Below are 24,007 nucleotides of genomic sequence, written 5' to 3' on the forward strand. Positions count from 1 at the left end.
AATGACAGTTCGTGTCGAAAAGTTTTCATAGTTTTCATCAATTTAGTTTTTGACTGGGCTGTTTTTCCTTGGAAAAATCGCAACAGTATTATATTTTCCAGCTTTCATCCCTGAATGATACCTCAACATGATCTGCAGTTGAACATTCTAACCATTAAAGATAAATTTGATAGATATAATCTATAGAATATTTGTGTGATATAAAGGTGCGATTTAAGCGGTGAGAGCAGAGTCGTTAAGGGTGACCTTCAACTGTGTCACTGCGGTCAAACCCAGTGCCCCATGTGACCGACATCTGGTCGACGATGTAGGCAAAATATATAAAAGAAAATTATCTAAGAGAAAGATACAACCTGATGTCGAGAGTTATAAAAGGTTGTTGCGCCACAGGATTATTCAGCTTTAATAATAGGATCCGGCGTTGTCCATGGGCGGCGTTTATCAGTTTATTCAAACTAGGTCTTCTGTCCCATTAAAAAATATCAACACGTGCCACAGACCTTAAATGATTACTCTCAAAAACGTATTAACCTAAAAAAAAGTAACTGTAATTACGGATCTTAGCGATGTAAGCACATAATATGTCAGAGATTAGACAATTAACTTAATAGGTATACTAGAGACAGACAATTGCATAATTTACACAATGTAGTACACGTGTAGCAGTCTATTTCCACCGAAATATCTCGTCCATTCCCTTAAGCCCTTGACACAGATTACATTGTAACATATAAATTAAGCTGTCACGTGAAAACTCGAAGCATTAACATCTTTCATTGTGGCAGTCTTTAAGCTGTACAAATTATGTAGATTAGAAAAATAATTATGTAAGTCATAGCTGATAATGCAGTACGTAGTGTAATTAAAAAGAACATTTATATGGTAAAATATGTGACGTGGTTATTTTCGTACATAAACTTTGTATGCTATCGCTGTATAATGCGGTATTTTTACGACGTTTAGATGATAGCCTTTTTTTTTAAATTAATCTTTTTTAAATATTTCGAGCAGTGTGCGACTCTCATACCTGAGGTCGTAGGTTCGATCCCCGGCTGTGCACCAATAGACTTTCTTTCTATGAGCGCATTTAACATGTGCTCGAACGGTGAAGGGAAACATCGTGAGGAAAACGTGTGTCTTAGACCTAAAAAAGACGGCGTGTGTCAGGCACTGGAGGCTGATCACCTATTTGCCTATTAGATTTAAAAATCATCATGAAACAGATTCAGAAATCTGAGGCCAAGACCTAAAGAGGTTGTAGCGCCACTGATTTTTTTTTAAATATTTCGAGATCTCAAAATTTGATCTTACTAAAAAACTTTGTACTGTATCAAAATACTTTGCGACGGACGTGATACGTCCTCGCTAGTCGAATTTGTATGGAATTCTCACGTGACCAAGTAAACTGGTTTATTGCGCGGCTCATCTGTACGGCAATGTACTTCTTACGTCTGAACAACCAGTAACCATATGTTTACCTATTTTCTAAGGAAACCCCCGAGCCATAATGAGAAACGTTGCAGACAGGGATTATTTTTGTGAACCTAAAAAGTTCCTGAAGGTTCCTGAAACAAATGATAAAAATAAAGATTTTTTTGTATAGAGATAATCTTCATAATAAACGCAGCGCTAACGCCAAGGAAGTACTTAATTACCTGACTATAATCTACTAGATCAATAAGCACTCGTGCCAAATTACTATTTAAAATGAACCGCCAGCTTTCTTGTATTTATAAACATTATTGCAAACTCGGCGGGAATCGTTTAGTATCTTAAAGCCGGCCACACGATATGCGCGTCTTTAGTCGTTACATTTTTTAATTAAATAAAATGAGATAATAATTCAATAGTATTAGATAGTATTAATGTTTAATTAATAGTGAGCAACAACTGTGATCATGTCTAATAGTTATATTATGAAGGAATTTAGCTCGACGTAAGTATCAATTGAAGTTTTTCGTTGTATGTTCTTGAGATTTTACATAAATGTCTTAAATGTATTTTTGTTAATAACGAACCTATTTGAATATGGTTTTCTACTATTTATCCCATTAATAAATATAAGGTTTGATTGATAAAATAATTTCTTAAATTTTAAGTACTTATATTCGATAATAGTAATTTTGTATAAATTTCAAAACAGCCATTTACGATCTTAATGATATGGAACTAAATCTTCAGATGAGTCATTAACACACCTATTTAACTATTATTTCGATTATTTGACCTTCAGGCTCATCAAAAACAAGTTAACTAGGTTTTTGTAATGGAATAGTTTGATAGGCAAATATTCGATCATGAATGTTGTGTCAGAGACCTCATCTACCTATACTGGTTTAGGCGATATAATAATACTTCGTAATCATGGGTATTTATTTGCAAGTCAGGACAAAAATTTCAACTATTTATTTATATTTATAGAAATAATAATTTAATTTGTATATCATACTGAAGTTCTATGATTATTCATGTTAATTTCATAGATTTTAGTATGTTAGGCTAACTTTGAACATTTGTTACATAAAACACATTAACACAACAACATAGTAATCAAAAATGTATGTATACATTTTAATCTATATATATAAAAATGAATTGATGTTCGTTAGTATCGCTAAAACTCGAGACTGGATGGACCGATTTGGCTAATTGTGATCTTGAAATATTTGTGGAAAATCAGGGAAGGTTTAAACGGTGGGAAACGTAACTAAAAATTAAAGAAACATACTAAAAATGACAGTTGATTTTTCAAAAAAAAAAACATTCTTAGTTGGGAAATTTGTTAAAAAATGTTATTGTAGATGCTTTCGGAAATATATGTTTCATAGTATTAGTATTTATATTTATTTCACAAGTTTTGACCCAAATATATGTTGGTGAAACAAAGTTCACGGGGTCATCTAGTAGGATATAAACATGGGGTTGGTATTATATTTATATATATCGTAAAAATAATCACTTATTAGACTGTGTCTACTCTCTTAACATATTGAAAGCGAAAAACACTAGTTTAATTCTCAATGAAAGTTCAATAGGAATTTTAAACTTGCACTTCTGCCCTGTTATTGTTTGATCTAAATACTTTAACTAATTTAGAACTGGTAGGCGTATGCAATACGAAGCTTCAATGAACCTAAGCCAAAGATTAATCGTGGAATTAAGAATAACTAACCTATGATATGAACCCATGATGGCGCTGGACCGGGCACATGACGAGAGATAACAAGAAATGGACAAAAATTATTACAGAATGGCAACCATGAGATGGAAAAAGGAAAAGAGCAAGACAGAGAAAGAGATGGGCATATAAAGAGAATAGGAGGCACAACTTGGACAAGAAGAGCTGACATTAGAAAGCAATGGAAGCAGCTGTGATCACCAAAACCGGCACATCTGATTATTTAGATTAAGTTAGATTATGTAACTTTAAAAACTATTTATATATATTATACTGGGTGTCAGCTTAATAATAATAATAATAAACCTGTGATAGGGACTAACGTGGGTTAGTTCTGACACAGATATTTAATAGTACAAACAAAAAATATACTTAATGTTGCGATCTTGACACATTTCGCCAGAATATTATCTATGTTATCCTATGAGAATAACATCTAACACAAAATTTTAATTAAAGAGCGTAGTGCCACAGTTTTAATACGCGGCATGCCTTTTAAGTTCTGTCTTTTCGATATTTCCCGGCAATTTTGAAATTGGAACTGTTCTATATTCGAAAGTGTTTAAATTTTGAATCTCAAAACAGTTGAAAGTATCGATTGGAATCTGTCAGGTTACGTACGAAAATGGACCTTTCTAAGGAAAATGTTCGTGCAATAATTTTCTACAACTTTAGAAGAGGCCTGACACGACTTCAGTGTCTTGAAGAGCTAATATCTGTGTTCAGTGATGAAGCCCCATGTCTGCGGACTGTCGAACGCTGGTATTTAGAATTCCAGCGTCGACATACTAGTGTCAGTGACAAATCTCGCGAAGGACGCCCAAAATCCGCCTTCACTGAAGAAAACATCATTGCTGTGAGACAACTAGGTAATTCTCGAAGATCGTCATGTGACGTATCAAGAGATAGAGGCTCTATTAGACATCTCAGGGACAACCATTCAGAAGATCTTGCATGAAGCGCTTTGTGTGAGAAAGCATCTGCTTTCCGACGATCACAAGGCGCCCCGCGTCAGATGGTGTAAGAAAACTCAGCAAAGGTTTAACCGACGAGAGTCAAATCACGTCTACGACATCATCAGTGGTGACGAATCTTGGATCTATGCCTACGATTCTGTTTCCAAACAACAATCTACAGTCTGGGTCTTTCAAGACGAGCCAAAGCCTTCGTTCTCGAAGCACTTCAAAGAAGATGGTGGCCACGTTCGTTGGAAAAACCAGCCATGTTGCGACTATTGTAGTTGAAGATTGTAGAACAGTTACCGCAGAGTGGTATACCACAGTTTGTTTACCACAAGTCATCGCCAAACTTCAAAAATCTAACTCAAAGCGATGCATCATCCAGCACCACGACAACGCAAGCTCACACAGCGCTCGTCAAACAATTCAGTATTTGAAGCAGGAAAAAGTAGAAATTCTTGACCATCCTCCATACAGTCCTGACCTAAGTCCTAACGATTTATTTACATTTCCAAAAATTAAGAAAAGTCTTCGTGGTCAAAGGTTCCAGTCCGGTGAAGAAGCAGTCGACGCTTTCAAGTCAGCCATTTTGAACACCTCCACTTTAGAGTGGAATAAATGTTTTCCTTTTTGAATTTTGAACACCTCCACTTTAGAGTGGATAACTGGTTTGAGAGAATGGAAAAGTGTATTAAGCTACGTGGTGAATACTTTGAAAAACAATAAAATGTACTATAAGGTTCTAGTTGTGTTTTTTTCTGCAAACGACAAAACTGAAAAGGCATGCCTCGTAAGCGATGTTTTTGCGCAGCAAAACAGATATTATTCGTATGTATACATGAGAGTTTTTTTAACTAAAGAAATTTACGGACCCGTTTTAAATAATAACCGAAACAAGTTTTTGAATAAACGTTAAAATTATTTAATTGGCAATTCGGTGCAATATATAATAATTAAATAACAAGAGGGCAAAATAGTTCAGGTAAAATAATATTTTAGTAATTTCGTCTTCCAAAACATACGTATGACTTGTTAACCATGCACTCATTATATTTATATTGTCCAAACAAAGAATAAAAATATTTGTTTGGTGTTGCATTTCTCTTTCACCTAGGCACATACATAAATAAAATAACATATCATTTATTCTCGAGTTCATGATTAGAATGATAGAGCAATTTACAATATTATCATAGATAGATCTTACCTTAGATAAATTATCATATAAGTCTTTTACAACTTTGTGACTTGCATATAGTTATAAAATTATAATTATAAAACCGTTTTTGTCTATTTATATAAAAGGATTGCCTGAACTCGGGATTCAGCCAATCCTTGTCTTCCTTCAGCATTCAATGTTAGATTGTAGTGATCGAGCGAGTTACTGGTACTCTAACTCCCGAAAATTCTCACAGATCTCCACTTGCAATGGTCCACTTAAGAAAGGACCATGAGAAACGATTATGGGAACTTAATTTAGTAATAAAAATGACGTAATAAGAAAAACCGCTTTCATCAAACAGGCTTACACACTGACGCAAAGTGAATGAGATGTCAATTAGGTTTCGGTCAATATATTTAAAATTAGAATGTTTTTAATTTTTTTTTATTATGATCAGGAATCTAAGATATTATCTGTTATTTTTTTTTATAAAGACAATTCACACCAATTGACCTAGTCCCATGCTAAGCTGGTGAAGCTTGTGTTATGGGTACTAGGCAACGGACATACATACATATTATAGATAGATAGACATAAAAATACTTATTTAAACACCCAAGACCTAAGCACAACACCAAATGCTCAACACATCGATGTTCGTCTCAGCCGGGGATCGAACCCGGGACCCACGGATTCGCAGTCAGGGGTACTAACCACTAGACCAATGAGTCGTCTGTATATATTTGTCTGAACATATTTTATAGTCGGAGTTTGCCAACGCGCGATTGCCGTGACAGTGGGAAATTAGCTGAGCGAAATCCAGTCTCTCAAGGAAAATTAAACATATAATACGAAATACGAACGGTAAATAACAGTTCCCCGAGCTATATCACAAAATCTTTGTGTAGGAGCGGAATATAATAAAGTGCTATTACATAATTTATATAATTTTAAAATTAAATACACAGAAATCCTTTTTTTCGACTTTATTATTAATCCATTACACGAATTACAATCTAGCCTATACAATAATTATGGCTAATAAGTAATATTATGTTGACTTAATTTTCTATAATACTAGTGTATACATTAAGCTAATAATAATAATTTATTTATTGCAAGAATATGGTACAAAAATGTGTAAGGTGGTACAATCGTAAGTTCCCATATTCTGCCACAAACAATGGCGCGCAAATTTGTCTTTAAAGGAATTTTACATTATTAGTCATATGATTTGGTCAATTCTTATATTATTTGTATCGTACATATCATATCATACTTTATTAAATGTATATCAACTACAGTGTCTCACGCAAATAATCATTTATTGAATAATATTTTTTTTCCAAAAGTAATACACCAAGTCACTTTAAAGACTCTAGTCGGAAGATCTTTTAATTATTTTTACAAATTATTGTAAACATTAATTGCCATACAAAAGGTGTTTTTCCTAAACAGTTCCAGATTGGTTTTTGGCACAGCCAATTTCTCCCCATGTCTACTTCTTCCTTCGACTTCTACATTCGACTTTAAAAAAAGTATGTTTCTGTGCACGAATATGGATATTTCCAAAATATAAATAAAGGAAAGGGATAGTACTTAAACTAAGGTAATGTTCAGTAACAGTCTTAGTGTTCTATGATGTTTTGACATTATTATAGTATAAGATCCCGATATACAACGACCTTCACCGAGATGCTTATTTAATGAAACGTATTTTATATTTAATTTAATATGTCAATAAATATAATCCATATGGGTTGCCTAGCAAATTCAAGTCTTTCAAATTCGTTTTTTTTTTATAATTTGCATGTAGTAAATTTTTTGAATTTTTTTCAATCAATATTTTTAATCAGGGTAGTATTATATATGTATCACTATAACCTTCTTTTTTACTAAAGATGTATATATACTTTAGTGTCACATAAAAAATATACACATAAATAATTAATTTATTAAAAACAACCTAACGTTTGCATATTCTATGGGCTTCATACTTTCGATTGGTATAGAATTTATCTAATAATCATACCGGTGAAATGTTTAAAAAAATTTTTTTTTTTAAATTAATTAAACATACTCTGGACTGAAATTTGCTAGGCAACCCATATGGATTATATTTATTGACATATTAAATTAAATATAAAATACGTTTCATTAAATAAGCATCTCGGTGAAGGTCGTTGTATATCGGGATCTTAGACCATTAGCTGAACTTTATTTTAAACCAACATGGATATGAATCTTAGCACTAAAAGCGACAGGAATATGTGGGATCTATACCACCTCGAGTAGTACCAACATGTCCCGATCATAGAGGCCCGTGGTCGTCTTCGCATTCTACCTACCAATTATTAGCTGCATTCAGAAACACTACAATTTCAAACAACAATATAATTTACTTTTTTACTCAACACACCACACTTGCATGATCCATGAAAGATAATGTTAATTAATATGCAAATAAGTTGTTATAAAGTAAACAAAATTAAAGTGCCTTAAAGCGACTGCATACCTCCTAATCTGATACTAAATTTAGTAAAATATTTACATTGAGTCAAGATTACCAAAAAAGGTAATTTGTATTTTAAAATTATACTGGGAAAAACAATAAAACTATTATTATTAAGATATAGAAAGCTTTCCTAAATATCTCTCTTTCTCTTCAGTTAATAGCTCATGTCTGAGCGTCGTGGTCAGGTCAAGATTGCAAAAAAAGCTAATTTGTATTTTAAAATTATTCTGGGAAAAACAATAAAACTATTAGTATTGAGATATTGTAAGCTTTCTTACTCTCTCTTTCTCTTCAGTTGGTAGCTCATGTCTGAGCGTCGTGGTAAGGTCAAGATTGCCAAAAAAGGTAATTTGTATTTTAAAATTATTCTGGGAAGCAATAAAAACTATTAGTATTGAGATATAGTAAGCTTTCTTACTCTCTCTTTCTCTTCAGTTGGTAGCTCGTTGTGGTCAGCAAGGAAACATTTGGAGTTGACAATCTGTTTCCATCAGAAACCGGTCCAGCGTCTCTCTTATAACAGTATACGGTTTTGAGGACGATGGGTCTTTCACTGAATCGGTCTACAGGGTTGGTGAGCCACGTGATCGTGTCTTCTGTGTTACCAACCACGATTGGAACTTGAGGAATTATTCTATATTTTTAATAATAACACGGCTAAAAGAGTTATTAGATATAATATTTGTATAATTAGGGTGTAAATATTTACCAATAAATTCCAATTAAGACTACTTTTAACTTTAAACCCTTTATTAATAAAACCTTAATCTATGTTCGCATTCTGGTCCCTACACTAGGAAATTCCTGTGTTTTGGGAGTCCAGACTCTTAAAGTCACAATAAATTAACATAATATGATGAATATTGTTAAATATTATAATGACTAGGAAAGATTAATTGGATTAGATTGGAATGACAGCAGTTGTAAACGAATTAAACATAGGTACAAATTAAAATATTTTCATTAACATTATTTCAATTATAGATAAACTTTTCTTTATTCTTACAAAAAACCTACATTAAAATGGTATTAATAATCGATTATTGTATAAATTGGTTTATTTAAATGCTAAGTATAAAATATAGTTTAACTTAACCACCTGTATAATCACAGGTGTCTAATAAACAACTACTGAGGGAATTAATAAATACCAACAAAAAAACTATTATAACTATGTATGTATATTGAAATACACCATTTTCAAATAGGCAAAATCTGTCAATAAAATTTATAATCATGTCGGAATTTGCATATAAGATAATCTATTACCGGAAGCGTCTAATAATAATAAATTCTAAGATTTCTCTTCCTTCCTACATAAGTCATATTGTATAGATAATTAATTAAAGCTGAAAGGGGCTTAGGTCGAAGTTCATACTATTTCATTACGTAGTACATATATATATACTCGTATACGCTTTATACTGGAGGCCCGGTTGCGCTGCCCGTCCATCTTTTATTTTAAAACCGTATATTGCGAATTTTATACGACGATAATCACTAATTGTATTTTTATTATAGAGTTGAAGAGTTTGGTTCTATGCGGAAATCTAAAGAACTTCAAGTTCACATAAAATTCTTTGGTTGTTTGATAGTCAATTTATGTAGGAATTATAGACGCGCTCTAATGAATTGACGAGGGTTTAAATATTGCTTTCAAAATACCGGTTCTATAAAAATATGTATAAAATAAAGTGTAGCATTCATGTAGAAACGAGCAATAACTATTGGTATGCAATATTTGCGCTTTCAAGAAAACTAGTACTACTCGTATGATTGCTGTTTACAATATTCTTGTGCGAAGTACTTTCGTACTTCTTAGTAAGTTCGTAAGTGCCCCATTCTTTTTCATGTGTCCTTTTTTTCGTAAGTTCGTAAGTAAGTTTTTTATAATCCCTTTCACTGTTTACATATGTTTTAATTGCTTTATTTTGTTCCATTAGTTTTGTCTGAGTAATTTTATATCTTATGTAGTTTTTCACTACTAGCGCTCACCTTTAAAAAAAATCTCTTGATAATGGCCTGGGAGGGATCGCCGCCAGTTGTCCTTTTTATAATTACTTTAATTGTACTGTATTACTACAACGAAGTGTAAATAAATATTATGGAATAATTTAAGGTCGTGTGGAACCACCATTATGAGGTTCACAGTAAAGGGATAGAGGGCAAAAGCGTTTTCGTTGGCACTTTTCTTTTAAAGGCAACTTCGCTAAAATATTCCTATAGTGATCACCACACTACAACTTAAACACTTCAATGCCGTAGGGATCTGCTGGTTCTTACAAACTGCGCAAGAATATTATGCTATACTCATCTCATGTCTTGTTTAAATTGAACATTTATTAGAAGTTAAACGTGAAACGTTGCTAAAAAGCGGTTACATTTTTTATTCTCATTGCTCTTAGGGATTTACGCTCCTCTAAACAGAATGGCTAGAATCTGCTGCAGGGCCCGAACAATCATGTAAATTTTTCGTACCGCCAATCCGATTATAGGCAGGGTATTCTGTTATCAGTCTCTTAACCTAATAGAGTGATTGTTTTACTTTATTTTGTAACTTTTATCTATGTAAACTTGTTTATTACATATATTATAAGCATTATGTTTGTGCACGCCGTCTGCACCTATTATCGAGGCCACACATTGGTTTTACTGTGTGTAACTTGTTTCTTTTTTTTATTATGTGCGACTGTTGATGAGGCTTTAAATAAATAGATAACGATTTACAGCTTAAAATGAGAACACCTATTATAATTAACCTCATTAATTCCTTGAAACATTCATCAAACTGTACATTTATTAGATTTTATTGAAGTGAAACTTCTTTATCGGGGTTGGAAAAAAATTTAGTATAACATTTTTTCGTTACGCGTGACATTTTTCCGTTACGCGCCATCTTTTGAAGTGAAACTTCTTTATCGACGTATGGGAGAAATTTTGTAGCAGGTTACGCGCCATGTTGCTTTTTGAAGTCAAACTTCTTTATCGGCGTTGGAAAAAAATTTACACTCATTTGTCACATTTTTCGGTTACGCGCCATCTTTTTCTTGTCCCTACCACGGTTGATCCGAAGAGATTCGAAGCCATTAGTAACAAAAATATATAATAACGATAACAATGATAGTAATACTAATAATTCTATTACAATTAATGAAATTCTGTAATAATCTTAGAACTACATAGTAGTACAGTAATAAGTTAAAATGAAATAATTGTATTTGTATTCATGTCTATGATAATAAAAGCATTTTGTTAAACTTTATCTAATTTAACTTTATTTAACCGATTTCTGTAAAGTTGCATATATGTAGTAGATCATTTTTCGAAAAATAAGGTCATAAAGAAGTTTCACTTCTTACGTGTGTACACCTAGTACACGCACACATTTTTTTTTCAAGGACCTCTATGGAGTATAGACCTCCTCCAACTGGCTCCATATTACTATATCTTGAGCATTTTTCTCAAGCTCGTCAGAGGGCCACCTCTCTTTCTTTTCCCTGGTGGGCCTTTCCACCTTATTAACCTGTTTGTCCATCTGACTTTGTTCGTGCGAGCAGTGTGGCCTGTCTATTTCCACTTTAGTTTATGCAATGGGATAGTGCATCAAAAACTTCTTATCTAGTCCTTTCGTTTTAAATTTGGTACACTACGTTTCATTCCTCGTTCACAAGTTGTCATATTTTGTTTGTGTTCGAGTCATATATCCATGATTGACCGTAAGAAAGAATTGGTAATATACACGTGTCTAAGACTTTCTTCTTTAAGTATATTGAATAGGAACAGATAATCCAATACCTATGAGCAGCGTTGGCCTAGTGGCTTCAGCGTTTCTCATTCCTGAAGTCGTAGGTTTGATCCCCGGCTGTGCAACTATGGTCTTTCTTTCTATGTGCGCATTTAACATTCGCTCTAACGTTGATGTAAACTTCGTGAGGAAACCGACATGTCTTAGACCCAAAAAAGTCGACGGCGTGTGTCAGGCACTGGAGGTTGATCACCTACTTGCCTATTAGATTGAAAAATGATCATAAAACAGATTCAGAAATCTAAGGCCTGGACCTAAAGAGGATGTAGTGCCAATGATTTTTTTTTTAATCCAACACCTATAATAGCCCTAATGTTTTATTATTTATAAAAACTAATAGCCTCTACTCTTACTTACGCCCATCACCTAGTCCTACCCACTGATCCATAAAGATTTCTTTTTCAGGGCAGTCATAACGGAAAATGGGGATTTTCCGTCGACAATGTCAGTAAACACAATCAATACAAAATGTAAAGACACAAATAACGAAGAAAAAGGGTATGACCCATTTCAAAATCGTAATCTGGATCAGCCGAATTCGTAAGTACCCTCACATTTTTTTATCGCAAAAATATTGAATTGTTTTCGGGGCCCTTTTAATGCAATATATATATATATATGGTTTAACCTCTTATTTACCGAGCCCCAAGTTTGTTAAGTGTTACTCAAAATATAATATTGTATTTTCGGACAATCATCATGTTGCAAGATGATTTTCAGTTGGGTCGATTTTTAATCCAACTTTAGATCGTAAATGCTTCATGTAATACAAATGATTATAAGAACTATTTTATAACCACACAGTATAAAACCGCAAATAAAACACATCCTTTTACTAAGACAAGGTCATGAATAGTATCATACTAACAAGTTTTTCCGGTACTTATTGCAGAGAAGATATTCCATGTACTTTTCAATATTAGTAAAGGATATGACGAAATTTAATATGTGATTCATTATTCCATTTTATAAATAAAATAGACAGAAAATCATATAGCACATAATATATGTATAAAATAAAAATAAAAATAAAAAAATAATATATTATAAATTTGTTTTGATTTTCATTTTATTTATTTTTAATTATTTTTATTATTACTTTATAGGTTAAGAAAATTGTAAATACTGTATTTGTGTAAATAAAATTAATATATGTATAATAACATCTAGGTACTTTGGACATAATCAAAGGGAGTTCAATGCAAAAATTTATTCGAAAATTTCACGGCTTTTTTAAATGAATACACGTTAGTATGAGGAAAAGCCACCTCGGGGAGGAATTACGTTATTATTAAAACTGATTCTCTAGTTTGTGACGTATGTTATATATACATATGTATTATGTGTGTATGTATGTATTTTAAAATATACTTAGTTAAATTTACGTTGCCCATTCTGGTATAACTAAATAAAGTCACTTTAATTATTATTTCTTAATTAATGGATGGTAGTTTTGTAATACACTATGTCTACGTTAGTTATTATTATTTCCATTACTTCGTGATCTGCAGAATGGACCCCTATTAGGCGTCCTGAACTTTCCATTTGGATCTGTTCTTTGCTCCCCAGAAAACTTATCTGTCTGCCTATATCTTCTATGGTCTTCCCACGTTTCTTTTTCCTCGAGCTTGGGCAACTTTTATCTGTACCTCTTGCAATCTGGTATAACTATGAAGCAGTAATTAAGTGTCAAGCAACTGTCATCATTATACACATTGAAATCTTTTTCAGAGATATAAGATCATTTGCCAATCTTCTCAAGTCGTCATTAGGATCCGGTATATTGGCTATGCCAGCTGCTTTTAAAAATGCTGGATCCATCGTCGGTATCTTTGGTACAATTATACTGGGATACATTTGCACACATTGCGTCTATTTACTGGTAAGTTTCGCTTAAATTCACATTTAGTTCCATCAATATTACATCAATTCCACACTTTTACTGGAGAAGGTCGCTCCGTAAAGCCTGCGAAGTGCCCAGGAAACTTCTGAGCTTCTGGAAGAAGTTAGGTTGGCTTCCAACCATCAAGCGTCACCTTGATGGTTGGAAGTCTTCCTCGTTCCACTTCACTAGACAATTTCTTTTGCGAACTAGCGAATTTTGAAATCGACTCCCGGGTGGTCTACTCTAAAATAAAGTCTTCCAGACAACCAAGTTGTCGCAGTTGTAGCGACAACGGACTATTATTAACTATTTGATATATGACTTATCGGAAATTATTCCCACTGAGTACACTATTAATATAAGTCAAAGGCAAAATTTGATTGGCATTATTATGTGTTAATTAAGGTTGTCTGTTTCTAATGCATTTTGTTTTTTAAACTACTCTTTTGTCACTTTCTGTCAAATTATATTTACGCTGTGATGAAAAGAGTCAAAGATATTACACCGGTGCAATTGATTCCAGTTAAGTAGGTTTTTACGGATGAACTGGTTATGTTTACCTTTCGCTTTGGATGGCCCAGGTGACAACGGAGATTGGAACTAATTGTAATTCCAAGTAAATAAAAACTTATAATTTGTATAAAATGTTGAATATTTCGCACATCGTAGTAGGATTCAGACGGGTTCAGTGACTTTATTATTGTTACTAAATAGTGTGTCTTATTCCTTAGGTAAAAACGTCACAAGATGTATCAAGGGTGTCAAAAGTACCTTCCCTAGGTTATGCGGAAACTGTTGAAGCTGTGTTCGCTACGGGACCACGACCTTTGCGGAAATTCTCAACAGCGACCAGGTATAACATTTATTCATGATTCAACAATAATAAATTAAGTGAATAAGCGGAAAATCACAAGGCAATATACAGTAAAATATTTTTAATCGTTTTAAAGAAAAACTACTTTGTTAAGCCTAAAAGTAATGCTGATACGATAATTACCTTTTAATTACCCTTTAACAGTAATTATTTGTTGTTATATTATTAAACTGTAAAAAATAAATAATTGGTGCTACAACCTTTTTAGGTCTGGGCCTCAGATTTCTGTTTATTTTTCATGATCATTTGGCAATCTAATAGGCACATGCCGTCGACTTTCTGGGTCTAAGGCAAGCCGGTTTCCTCACGTGGTTCTCCTTCACTGTTCGAGCGAATATTAAAACCGCACATAGAAAGTCCATTGGTGCACAGCCGGGGATCGAACCTACGAGCTCAGGGATTAGAGTCGCACGCTGAAGCCACTAGGGCAACACTGCTCATCAAACTATAAATTCTTATTTATAAATAAAACAACGACTTATAACATGCAATCAACTCGTTCTTGTTGTCAAAATTAGAACAAATCAATTATATATCAATATCGTGATAAAAATATCCGAATGACATCTACGGAAGTCGCAATAAATAAAAGATACCTAATTATATTGGTTACCAATGTCAAATTGATAAAACCGTTAATAAGGAACACGTTCTGAATGAAAACGAAAATTTCGTCTTCAGTGCAATTGTTTTAATAATTTTACTTATTTGATCTGTGAGCCTAGTAGGTGACACATGTGTTCTCAAATCCCGGTAACTGGTTTCAAAGGATTTAACTTGTATGCAATTTTATGGGGAAGGTAAACGTCGCGGGGAAACCGCCACTCAGACTAAACTTTATTACGAATATGCTGTTGTGTTCGCTAATAAACGCTTAAAAACTCGAAATTACAATTTTTGGCAAGGCATACAGACTATATAGAACAATTTTATTTCAAAATTACTTTTATTGCTCGTTCAGACACGGCGGGAACCGCGCGATTGTCAGATCGTGCGGTTCTGTTCAAACAATGGCGGTTAGTTAGCGATCAGTTTCAAGATGGAAGTCGAAGAGGAACTGCGTGTCTGTAATTGATACAGAAAACAAAGAAAAGAAAGAAAAAAGCAGATTCAGAGAGAATCGACTGACACATGGCAAATTTGTATGTCCCAATTAAGAATGTCCCAATTTAAGAATGTTTGAGAGAAAATTTTTTGACTATTTGAGAATGTCAATAAAACCTTTTGATGAACTCATTCAACTAATCAGGGAAGATATTTCAAGCTCTGAAACACATATGAGGCAAGCGTGTCACCAGAAGAAAAACTCTCCACTTCATCAATAAATAACTCAGTGTATTATTTTTTTCCAACGTGTCTTCACAATCTCCAAATATCTCCACCAACTCTTGCCAAGCTCGGTTCTTGATTATTTTATTTGAATAATCATCACACTGAATATCCCATATTGCAGGTCTCTTCTCCACCTCATCAATAAATAGTTCAACGTCGAAACGATCCATGGCGAACTCACGAGCTGTGGACGTGCTTACCGCGCGGTAGCCGCAATGCAACTGAACGCGAAGTAAAGACTCCATAGTAATAGAAATTTTATTGATATTCTCAAATAGTCAAAAAAATTTCTCTCAAACATTCTTAAATTGGGATATAGTATTACAAATTTACCATGTGTCAGTCGATCCTCTCTGAATCTGCCTTTTCTTTATTTTCTGTATCAACCACAAACACGTTAGTTACTCTTCGACTTCCATCTTGAAACTGATCGCTAACTAACCGTCACTGTTTGAACAGTCGCCATTTTTGCGGTTCCAACAGAACGATCTGACAATCGCGCGGTTCCCGCTGTGTCTGAACGAGCACGTAAAGTAAGAACAATTATTCGAAAACAAATGAATATTATTGCAATTTAAATTTCTAGTTCACAATTCTTAAAAGCGCAATAAAATTAATTAGTGAAGAAGTTTTGAAGTTAATATTAAAGTCTATAAAATTGGTATAATGTTCGCTAATTACTATAATTAATAATATAATTCCAAGATTTTTGTAACATATTATATTACATACCTTAACGGTATCGTTTTAATAAATAAAACAGTATGTTTATTATTTCAGGATATTTATAGATTGGGCGATGGCTCTGACAATTCTTGGCGCTTGTGCAGTGTATGTTATATTACTCGTCGACTCAGTTCAACAGGTATTTTGGATGATAGACAACACTATTAAACTATACAGTGTGTATTAAAATCATGTCAAACATCAAGGTCATTGTGGAGATCTAGTAACGTGTCATATGTCGATAAAATCTACGGCCATATTGGATATTAACGATGAAAGTTTTGATAAAAACTTATGACTAAGGGTCCATCAAGAAAAAAGCGTACCAATTTTTAGCCGGCAGCGCACTCGCTTAAAATCAGGTTCAGGCCCGTTTGGTAGTGTTCTCATAATATTAAACCTGAATAAAGCAATCGATTTCGGCTTGGAATTTATAGAAATCAAGTAATTAATGTACAGTCAAATAGAATATGTAACTAATAATTAAAAATATTACACGGTGGTAAATGGTAATAAAGTTTCTTTCTTTTCATGTAAGAACGCACCCTAATTCGTATTATCTATTAATCCTAGTCTATGAAATAGTTTATTTTTACCATATAAAATCATATTTACTTTAATTTGAATTATTGAATTCCATATTCTATAATTCTACAACAATAACTGAATATAAAAAATGCTTTGTAGAAACTATTTAATAATTACATTTGTAAAATTTAATAAACGGCAATAAAACTTAAAACTCAGTCAGAAAATACCGCCTTATAATTCAGTTTCAATTCAACGATAATATGCTATATAACATCATCCAGATCTCGTACGACCCTCTAACGATGTTTTTCAGGCACCCATTACTTTACAAAGAAACATAATCCAAAGATTATATTTAGTACATTTAACAAGCCCTGTATACATTGAATATTTGTTTGCTTGGTTATAGTAAATAATCTGGCACATTAAATTGGGAAGTGTATACAAACAATTATTTATAATTACTACGTTCAATTCGCTACATTCAATGTGTTAGATGCTATATCTAGATTAATTAGGGAAAAGAATGTTGTTTATGTGTGAACACTGTACTTAGAGTCGGCTGTAATGAATAATAACTACAATTAGTAATTATGTAGCATATAAAAATTTCAATTAAGAAAATTAGTAAATATATATAGTTCAGTAAATTGCAAAGTGATATCATCAAAACATTTCATCCTTGAGGTTGAGACCCCGGTTGTTGACTCAGGGATTTAATTTTCTATGTTCCGAAAAGTTCGGGTGAAGGAAAACATCGTGAGGAAAACGACATGCCTTAAACCCAAAAAGTTGACGCCTGCCGGCGAGTGTCAGGCACAAGATATTTTTAATTGGAAATATGGAAACTGTATCAAGTAGTAATTGCAAACGAAACTGAAAAACGTAAAATAGTCCATTTCATTTCTCTGATCTTAATATACTAAAGGGAACAACACAATTTGAAACTTAAATTTATTTGTGTTATTTTTTCAGATCGTCGACTTTTACTATGAAAACAACAGCTTGAACAAAGGGATGTACTGCCTTATGTTTTTAGTACCAATTCTTATTTTTACTCAAATCAAGAGTCTTAAATACATAGCGCCGTTCTCGGGATTTGCCAACATTTTGCTGGTGTTGACATTTTTAATTTGCCTGTATTATATCTGCGATGAATTCCCTCATTTTGATTCACAACCAAAATCTATTGATATTCAACGTTTGCCATTATTTATTGGGTAAGTGTTTTGAAATGTGTGCATTTTTGGTTAAAACAAATATAATGGGAATAGAGCGAATTAATATGTAATTTATTCTCTAAATTACTAATAGTATAAGATCCCGATATACAACGACCTTCACCGGGATGCTTATTTAATGAAACGTATTTTATATTTAATTTAATATGTCAATAAATATAATCCATATGGGTTGCCTAGCAAATTTCAGTCCAGAGTATGTTTAATTAATATTTAAAAAAAAAAAAAATATAAATTGCATGTAGTAAATTTTTTAATTTTTTTCAATCAATATTTTTAATCAGTGTAGTATTATATATGTACCACTATAATTTTCTTTTTTACTAAAGATGTATATATATATACTTTAGTGTCACATAAAAAATATACACATAAATAATTAATTGATTATAAACAACCTAACGTTTGCATATTCTATGGGCTTCATACTTTCGATTGGTATAGAATTTATCTAATAATCATACCGGTGAAATGTTTAAAAAAATATTTTTTTTTTAATATTAATAAAAATACTCTGGACTGAAATTTGCTAGGCAACCCATATGGATTATATTTATTGACATATTAAATAAAATACGTTTCAATAAATAAGCATCTCGGTGAAGGTCGTTGTATATCGGGATCTTAGACCATAAGGAAGTGTAGTAAGTACTCCAAAAGGAATAACTGATAAATTTACACAGGAAACCAGTAATTTTTAGTTAAATATGTATCCTACTATCCTAAGGTTCTGATAAGACCATAAAAACTTTTTGCGTTTATGAAATTCGTTCATAATGTCAGCTGTTAGCATTCATTTAGTGTCTTATTTGTCTTCAGCAAACCCTTATCTTTGAGGTGATAGGTTCGAAACCCGGCTGTGTACCAATGGAGCGTGAGTGTAAACATTTGACACTCACGTGGAGGAAAACATGCAAGGTTCGGCATGACTTAGACCCAAAAAGTAAATTCGGATGATCACGAAACAGATTCAGAAATCTGAGTCCCAGACCTAAAAAGTTTGTACCGCCACTGGTCTCTTATTTTTAGGACATTAACAGAACGTACATAATCTTGTTTCTGAACTCTTCTACAGCGAAATCCCATTACGAGACGAGAGAATTCTCCGAAGTGTCTTAAATACTTCAAGTCTACTTAAAGTTATCTACCATTTACTAACCCAAGCTATACGCTGTGTTGCCATTTTGTCAAACTTTTAATAGGTGACTGTTTCAGGACTGTGATATTTGCAATGGAAGGTATCGGCGTAGTGTTGCCTGTGGAAAATACAATGGCTAAACCACAGCATTTTCTTGGATGTCCTGGAGTTTTAAATATAACCATGACGATTGTAGTTCTTCTATACATGATTATGGGCATTTTGGGTTATTTGAAATATGGAGAACACGCAGCCGGTAGCATAACATTGAACTTGCCAACAAAAGAAATGTAAGATTTAAGTCGTAACTAAAAAAACATAAAGTCCAGTCCTTTGAGGACTGTTTCAATGGCTAAAAACTGATTATTTATTTACTATTTTATTAAAATAGTAAATAAATAACCTACTAATAAAATCTACCAAGAAACTAAAATTATGACGATTAAACAACTATATGTCTATAGCACCTGTATCCTTATTAAAAAAAAATTAAATAACTCTCTACATAGTAACTTATCATTTAATAAAATCAAATACACCACTACACGCAATACTCGTCGAGCGAGTTTGCTTATCTTGCCAAAGCCGCGCACAAATTATTTAAAGAGATGTATTAGGTATGAGGGTGTGCAATTGTTTAATCGGTTGCCGTCTAAGGTTCGTAACATTAGCGTGATTGATCAGTTCAAAAGGGCATTAAAGATACACATCAGAATGGGACCATTAGACTAAAATTTGGCTAGCTGATCGACGGCGACGTGTATCTCGTTCGTATATACTTAATATTAAATTTCTCATGTAAATAAAAAATAATTTTTGTAATGAGAAATAAAGTTCTTTAAACATTAAACATTAAAATATATAATTAAAACTCAAATATAAAAAAAACAGATAATATTTATTACCGTCTATTATAATTGCATCGTCCATTTTGGAAATTTGTTTTGTCGTGAACGTATGAATTCACAGCTGCACTAATGTACATATACTATATTGATAATTTTAATGTATAACTTTTTTTTATTACAGACCAGCTCTCATGGCAAAAGTATTTATAACGTTAGCGATATTCTTCACGTACATTTTGCAATTCTACGTACCGATGGAAATTGTATGGCGTAATATTAAACACAGAGTAACGCAAAAATACCATAATCCTGCACAAGCTATTATGAGAGCTGTATTTGCAGTATTGACAGGTAAATAGAAACTTATTATCTGTACTACTAGGCTCAAGGCAAATGGAATAAAATTTACTAGAATCTATAAGGAGATCAAATGGCTAGTGACTTTCAAGGGGGCGTCAGAAGCAATAGAGAATCGAAAAAACCTTTTTTTGTATCGTTTATTTGTCGATGTCGATTGTCGAGCAGTGTTGGCCTAGTGGCTTCAGCGTGCGATTCTCATCCCTGAGGTCGTAGGTTCCATCCCCGGCTGTCAACCAATGGACTTTCTTTCTATGTGCGCATTTAACATTCGCTCGATCGGTGAGGGAAAACATCGTGAGGAAACCGACATGTCTTATACCCAAAAAGTCGACGGCGTGTGTCAGGCACAGGAGGCTGATCACCTACTTGCGTATTAAATTGAATGATCATGAAACAGATTCAGAAATCTGAGGCCCAGACCTAAAGAAGTTGTAGCGCCACTGATTATTATTATTATTATTATTTGCCGATTACTCTTATAACTTAATATCGTTTAGTTACTTTATTTACTTGTTGTTGTATATTCAAGATCGTGTAGAAGTTTTCACTTGCTTTAGGTATACAAGTCATACTTCACCTATCCCATATACCTACTTCGACTGGTGTCCTGACCTTGAAAATCGGCTCGCGACGCCCTTGGTGACATTCAATTCCATCAATTTCCGTTGAGCAAAAGATGGTTTTACTACATATACGGCATACATTTACAAAGTATTTCCGAACCAATACGAACCAATACGTCCTTCAAGAAAAGAGCGTACCATTTCTTAAAAGGCCGGCAACGTACCAGGCAATGTGAGTGTCCATGGGCGGCGGCGGTATCACTTAACATACGGTGAGCCTCCTGCCCGTTTGCCTCCTGTTACATAAAAAGTGCAAATAGTTCTGAAGAAAAGGAAACTTGAATATGTCGGACACGTCTTACATAACAGCAAAAAAAGTGCGTACGTACAAAGTATACAGTCAGGAGTGAAACTTCTTTGAGAAACCAAATTTTTAAGTCTTGTTCATATTTATACAAATCTAAAACTTCACATTTCCGAGACTTAGAGGGAGGGAAAAAGGAAGATTTGTTAGGAATTTAATGAATTTAATTGTCATTAAAATATTAAAAGTGTCGAAAATTAATACAAATTATTATTTTTTTAAATTTTTTTCTTCGATAATAATAACACGTGGCATTTTAATTTACAATTATTCTTACATTAATAAAATACTAATATTTCATAAATTCTCTTTACGAAATATTAATTTTAAAAATAGAATTTCTATAAGGTAATTCGCCCTTCTCACTCTCTCTCAATCGGTCTCAATCGCTCTCTCCCTTTTCTTCGATAAAACCGCTGCACATCTTCGTGACGCTAATATTATTATTATTGCGTTTCATCCGTAAAAAAAAATCCCATGCGCCTAAAGAAGTTTCTCTTCAAAAACGCTCCTTCAACTAATCATATAAGGGAAGTATTTTTTAAAATTTCATAAATTTACAGTTGCCGCAGCAGCAACACTTCCTCGTTTGGAACAAGTGATAGGACTGGAAGGCGCATTTTTCTATTCCTTCCTAGGGCTGATCGCGCCCTCACTTATAGACCTTATATTCCGATGGGAAAGGGGCCTTGGATCATACAACTATGTAATGTATAAGGACGCATCCCTAATTATCTTTGGAATATTCGTTCTAGTAACGGGAGTGACACAGAGTATTAGAGAAATAATGAGGACACTTTAAATTAGTGTTTTAGTTATGTAATGTTTTAAATTTTGTAATAAGTGTTCATTGACTGAAGAGAGCAAAGTATAATTTTGTATGGTTGTATTATGTACTTAATATAACATTTATCAAAACTTGAATGTATTTTATTACCATATACAATTTATCCTTCCTTTCTTTTCCTTTATTAATTTGTACTTATTGTTTATGTGCATTTAACGTTCGCTCGAACGGTGAAGAAAAACATCGTGAGGAAACCGGCTTGCCTTGGACCTAAAAAATAGACGGCGTGCGACAGGTACAGAAGGCTGATTACCTATTTGCCTATAAGATTACTAAATGATCAAGAAACAGATACAGAAAACTGAGGCCGAGATCTAAAAAGGTTGTAGCGCCATTGATTTTTTTTTTACTTATTGTACAATGCACTAGAAAATAAATAGTTTTCATAATGTATACCTAGTTTATTTTTCTCAATATAAAATTCGATTGGAGTAAAATCAGTGAGGTTACCGATTAAAAATACGCCAACGATTTCCACACGAATTGGCATACTGCCACAGGGACCAAAATTATACATTTGTTTTACTTTTCTATTTATCCGTTTTTAATTATTATTATTATCTATTACTATGTAGGTTAAGAATATAGTAACTTGCTATGAAAATTTGTATTATAGGTATATGTATATATATTTACTATTGTTTAGTACTGTATTTATTTATTTATTAAGGAAACAAAAAAGATACATCTCTTTAAAATAAAACATAAAATTAACACATTGAATATATCCACAAAAAATTTCACTGATAAAAATGAGATAATAGACAATTGAAGAAAAAATAGTTTTATGTATTTTTAAAGTTCATATTTAGATATTAAAAGTGCCATCATGAGACAAAATAATATATGTATTTAAGCAAACCACTTCACGTCTGGACTGTTGGGATAGAGACGACGGAGGTGCTACTCGGATACGTTACTATGGTTACGCCTGAAACCCCTTACCGTTTCCCTCTAATTCCAGAATTTGTTAATAGAAATTTAAGTATAGCACCATCTAGTGGCAAGCGCTAAGCGCAATAGAAGTGTATGTTATAGATAAACACTTGTAGTGTTTATCTAGCTGATTTGCTTAATACTATCTACCGATACTTTTTTTTTTAATTTGGATGCGAAATATGAAATTCATGTATTCTTATTTACATTAGATTGTTTATGTTATGAAGATATGAAATATATTTTAGCAAAACTTCCCATTGATTGAATATTGAATTTTTCCTCAGATTAAATGAGATATGGATTTATGTTTAAGTGTCGCCATCCAACTAAAACCAAAAAATTCGGTATTTTTATATTTATTTAAACATTGCTCATAACTTGAATTGTCTTTGATATCCTTATGCAAAAGCTGAATATTTAAATTGTGTACATACATCTACATATATATCGGATATAGAGTCAACACTCGACATTGTAGCGCACTAGCGCTACCTGGAGATGGGTGTGCTAACTAATATACTACTAAAACGCACATATGCATAGAATTTTTAAAATACCATCGACCAATTCATAATGTTATTTGTCTTTCCTTTTTACTTCTGTTGTTCTTCTTTCCATGCTGTTTTGACAATTTTGTATTCTATTTCTTAGTTATTATGTCAATGCCCACGTATCGTAAACATAATATGCATATATACAAAACAAAGCATAAGAAATCAAATACATAATATATGTATGTA

The 24,007-nt window shown here is 32.8% G+C and overlaps 1 protein-coding gene across 1 annotated transcript; it reads left to right on the plus strand.

Moving 5' to 3' along the window:
* Positions 1 to 1,759: 1,759 nt before the first annotated feature.
* On the plus strand, positions 1,760 to 22,399 carry LOC125057953 (proton-coupled amino acid transporter-like protein pathetic). Its single transcript, XM_047661919.1, has 9 exons — positions 1,760 to 1,936; positions 12,025 to 12,159; positions 13,351 to 13,501; positions 14,236 to 14,357; positions 16,491 to 16,575; positions 17,943 to 18,187; positions 19,424 to 19,636; positions 20,376 to 20,545; positions 22,045 to 22,399. The coding sequence occupies exons 1-9, from the start codon at positions 1,899 to 1,901 to the stop codon at positions 22,281 to 22,283; spliced, it is 1,398 nt and encodes a 465-aa protein (XP_047517875.1). The 5' UTR covers positions 1,760 to 1,898; the 3' UTR covers positions 22,284 to 22,399.
* The last annotated feature ends 1,608 nt before the right edge of the window (positions 22,400 to 24,007 follow it).

This window comes from Pieris napi, chromosome 17, assembly GCF_905475465.1.
Source record: "Pieris napi chromosome 17, ilPieNapi1.2, whole genome shotgun sequence".
In the NCBI taxonomy this organism is placed as follows: domain Eukaryota; kingdom Metazoa; phylum Arthropoda; class Insecta; order Lepidoptera; family Pieridae; genus Pieris; species Pieris napi.

Excerpts from the sequence above, each read along its gene's own strand:
- LOC125057953 (XM_047661919.1), top strand. The coding sequence starts at position 1,899 with ATGTCTAATAGTTATATTATGAAGGAATTTAGCTCGAC. Across the intron at positions 16,576-17,942 it reads TCGTCGACTCAGTTCAACAG|ATCGTCGACTTTTACTATGA; the intron begins GTATTTTGGATG and ends TTATTTTTTCAG. Across the intron at positions 18,188-19,423 it reads CGTTTGCCATTATTTATTGG|GACTGTGATATTTGCAATGG; the intron begins GTAAGTGTTTTG and ends TGACTGTTTCAG.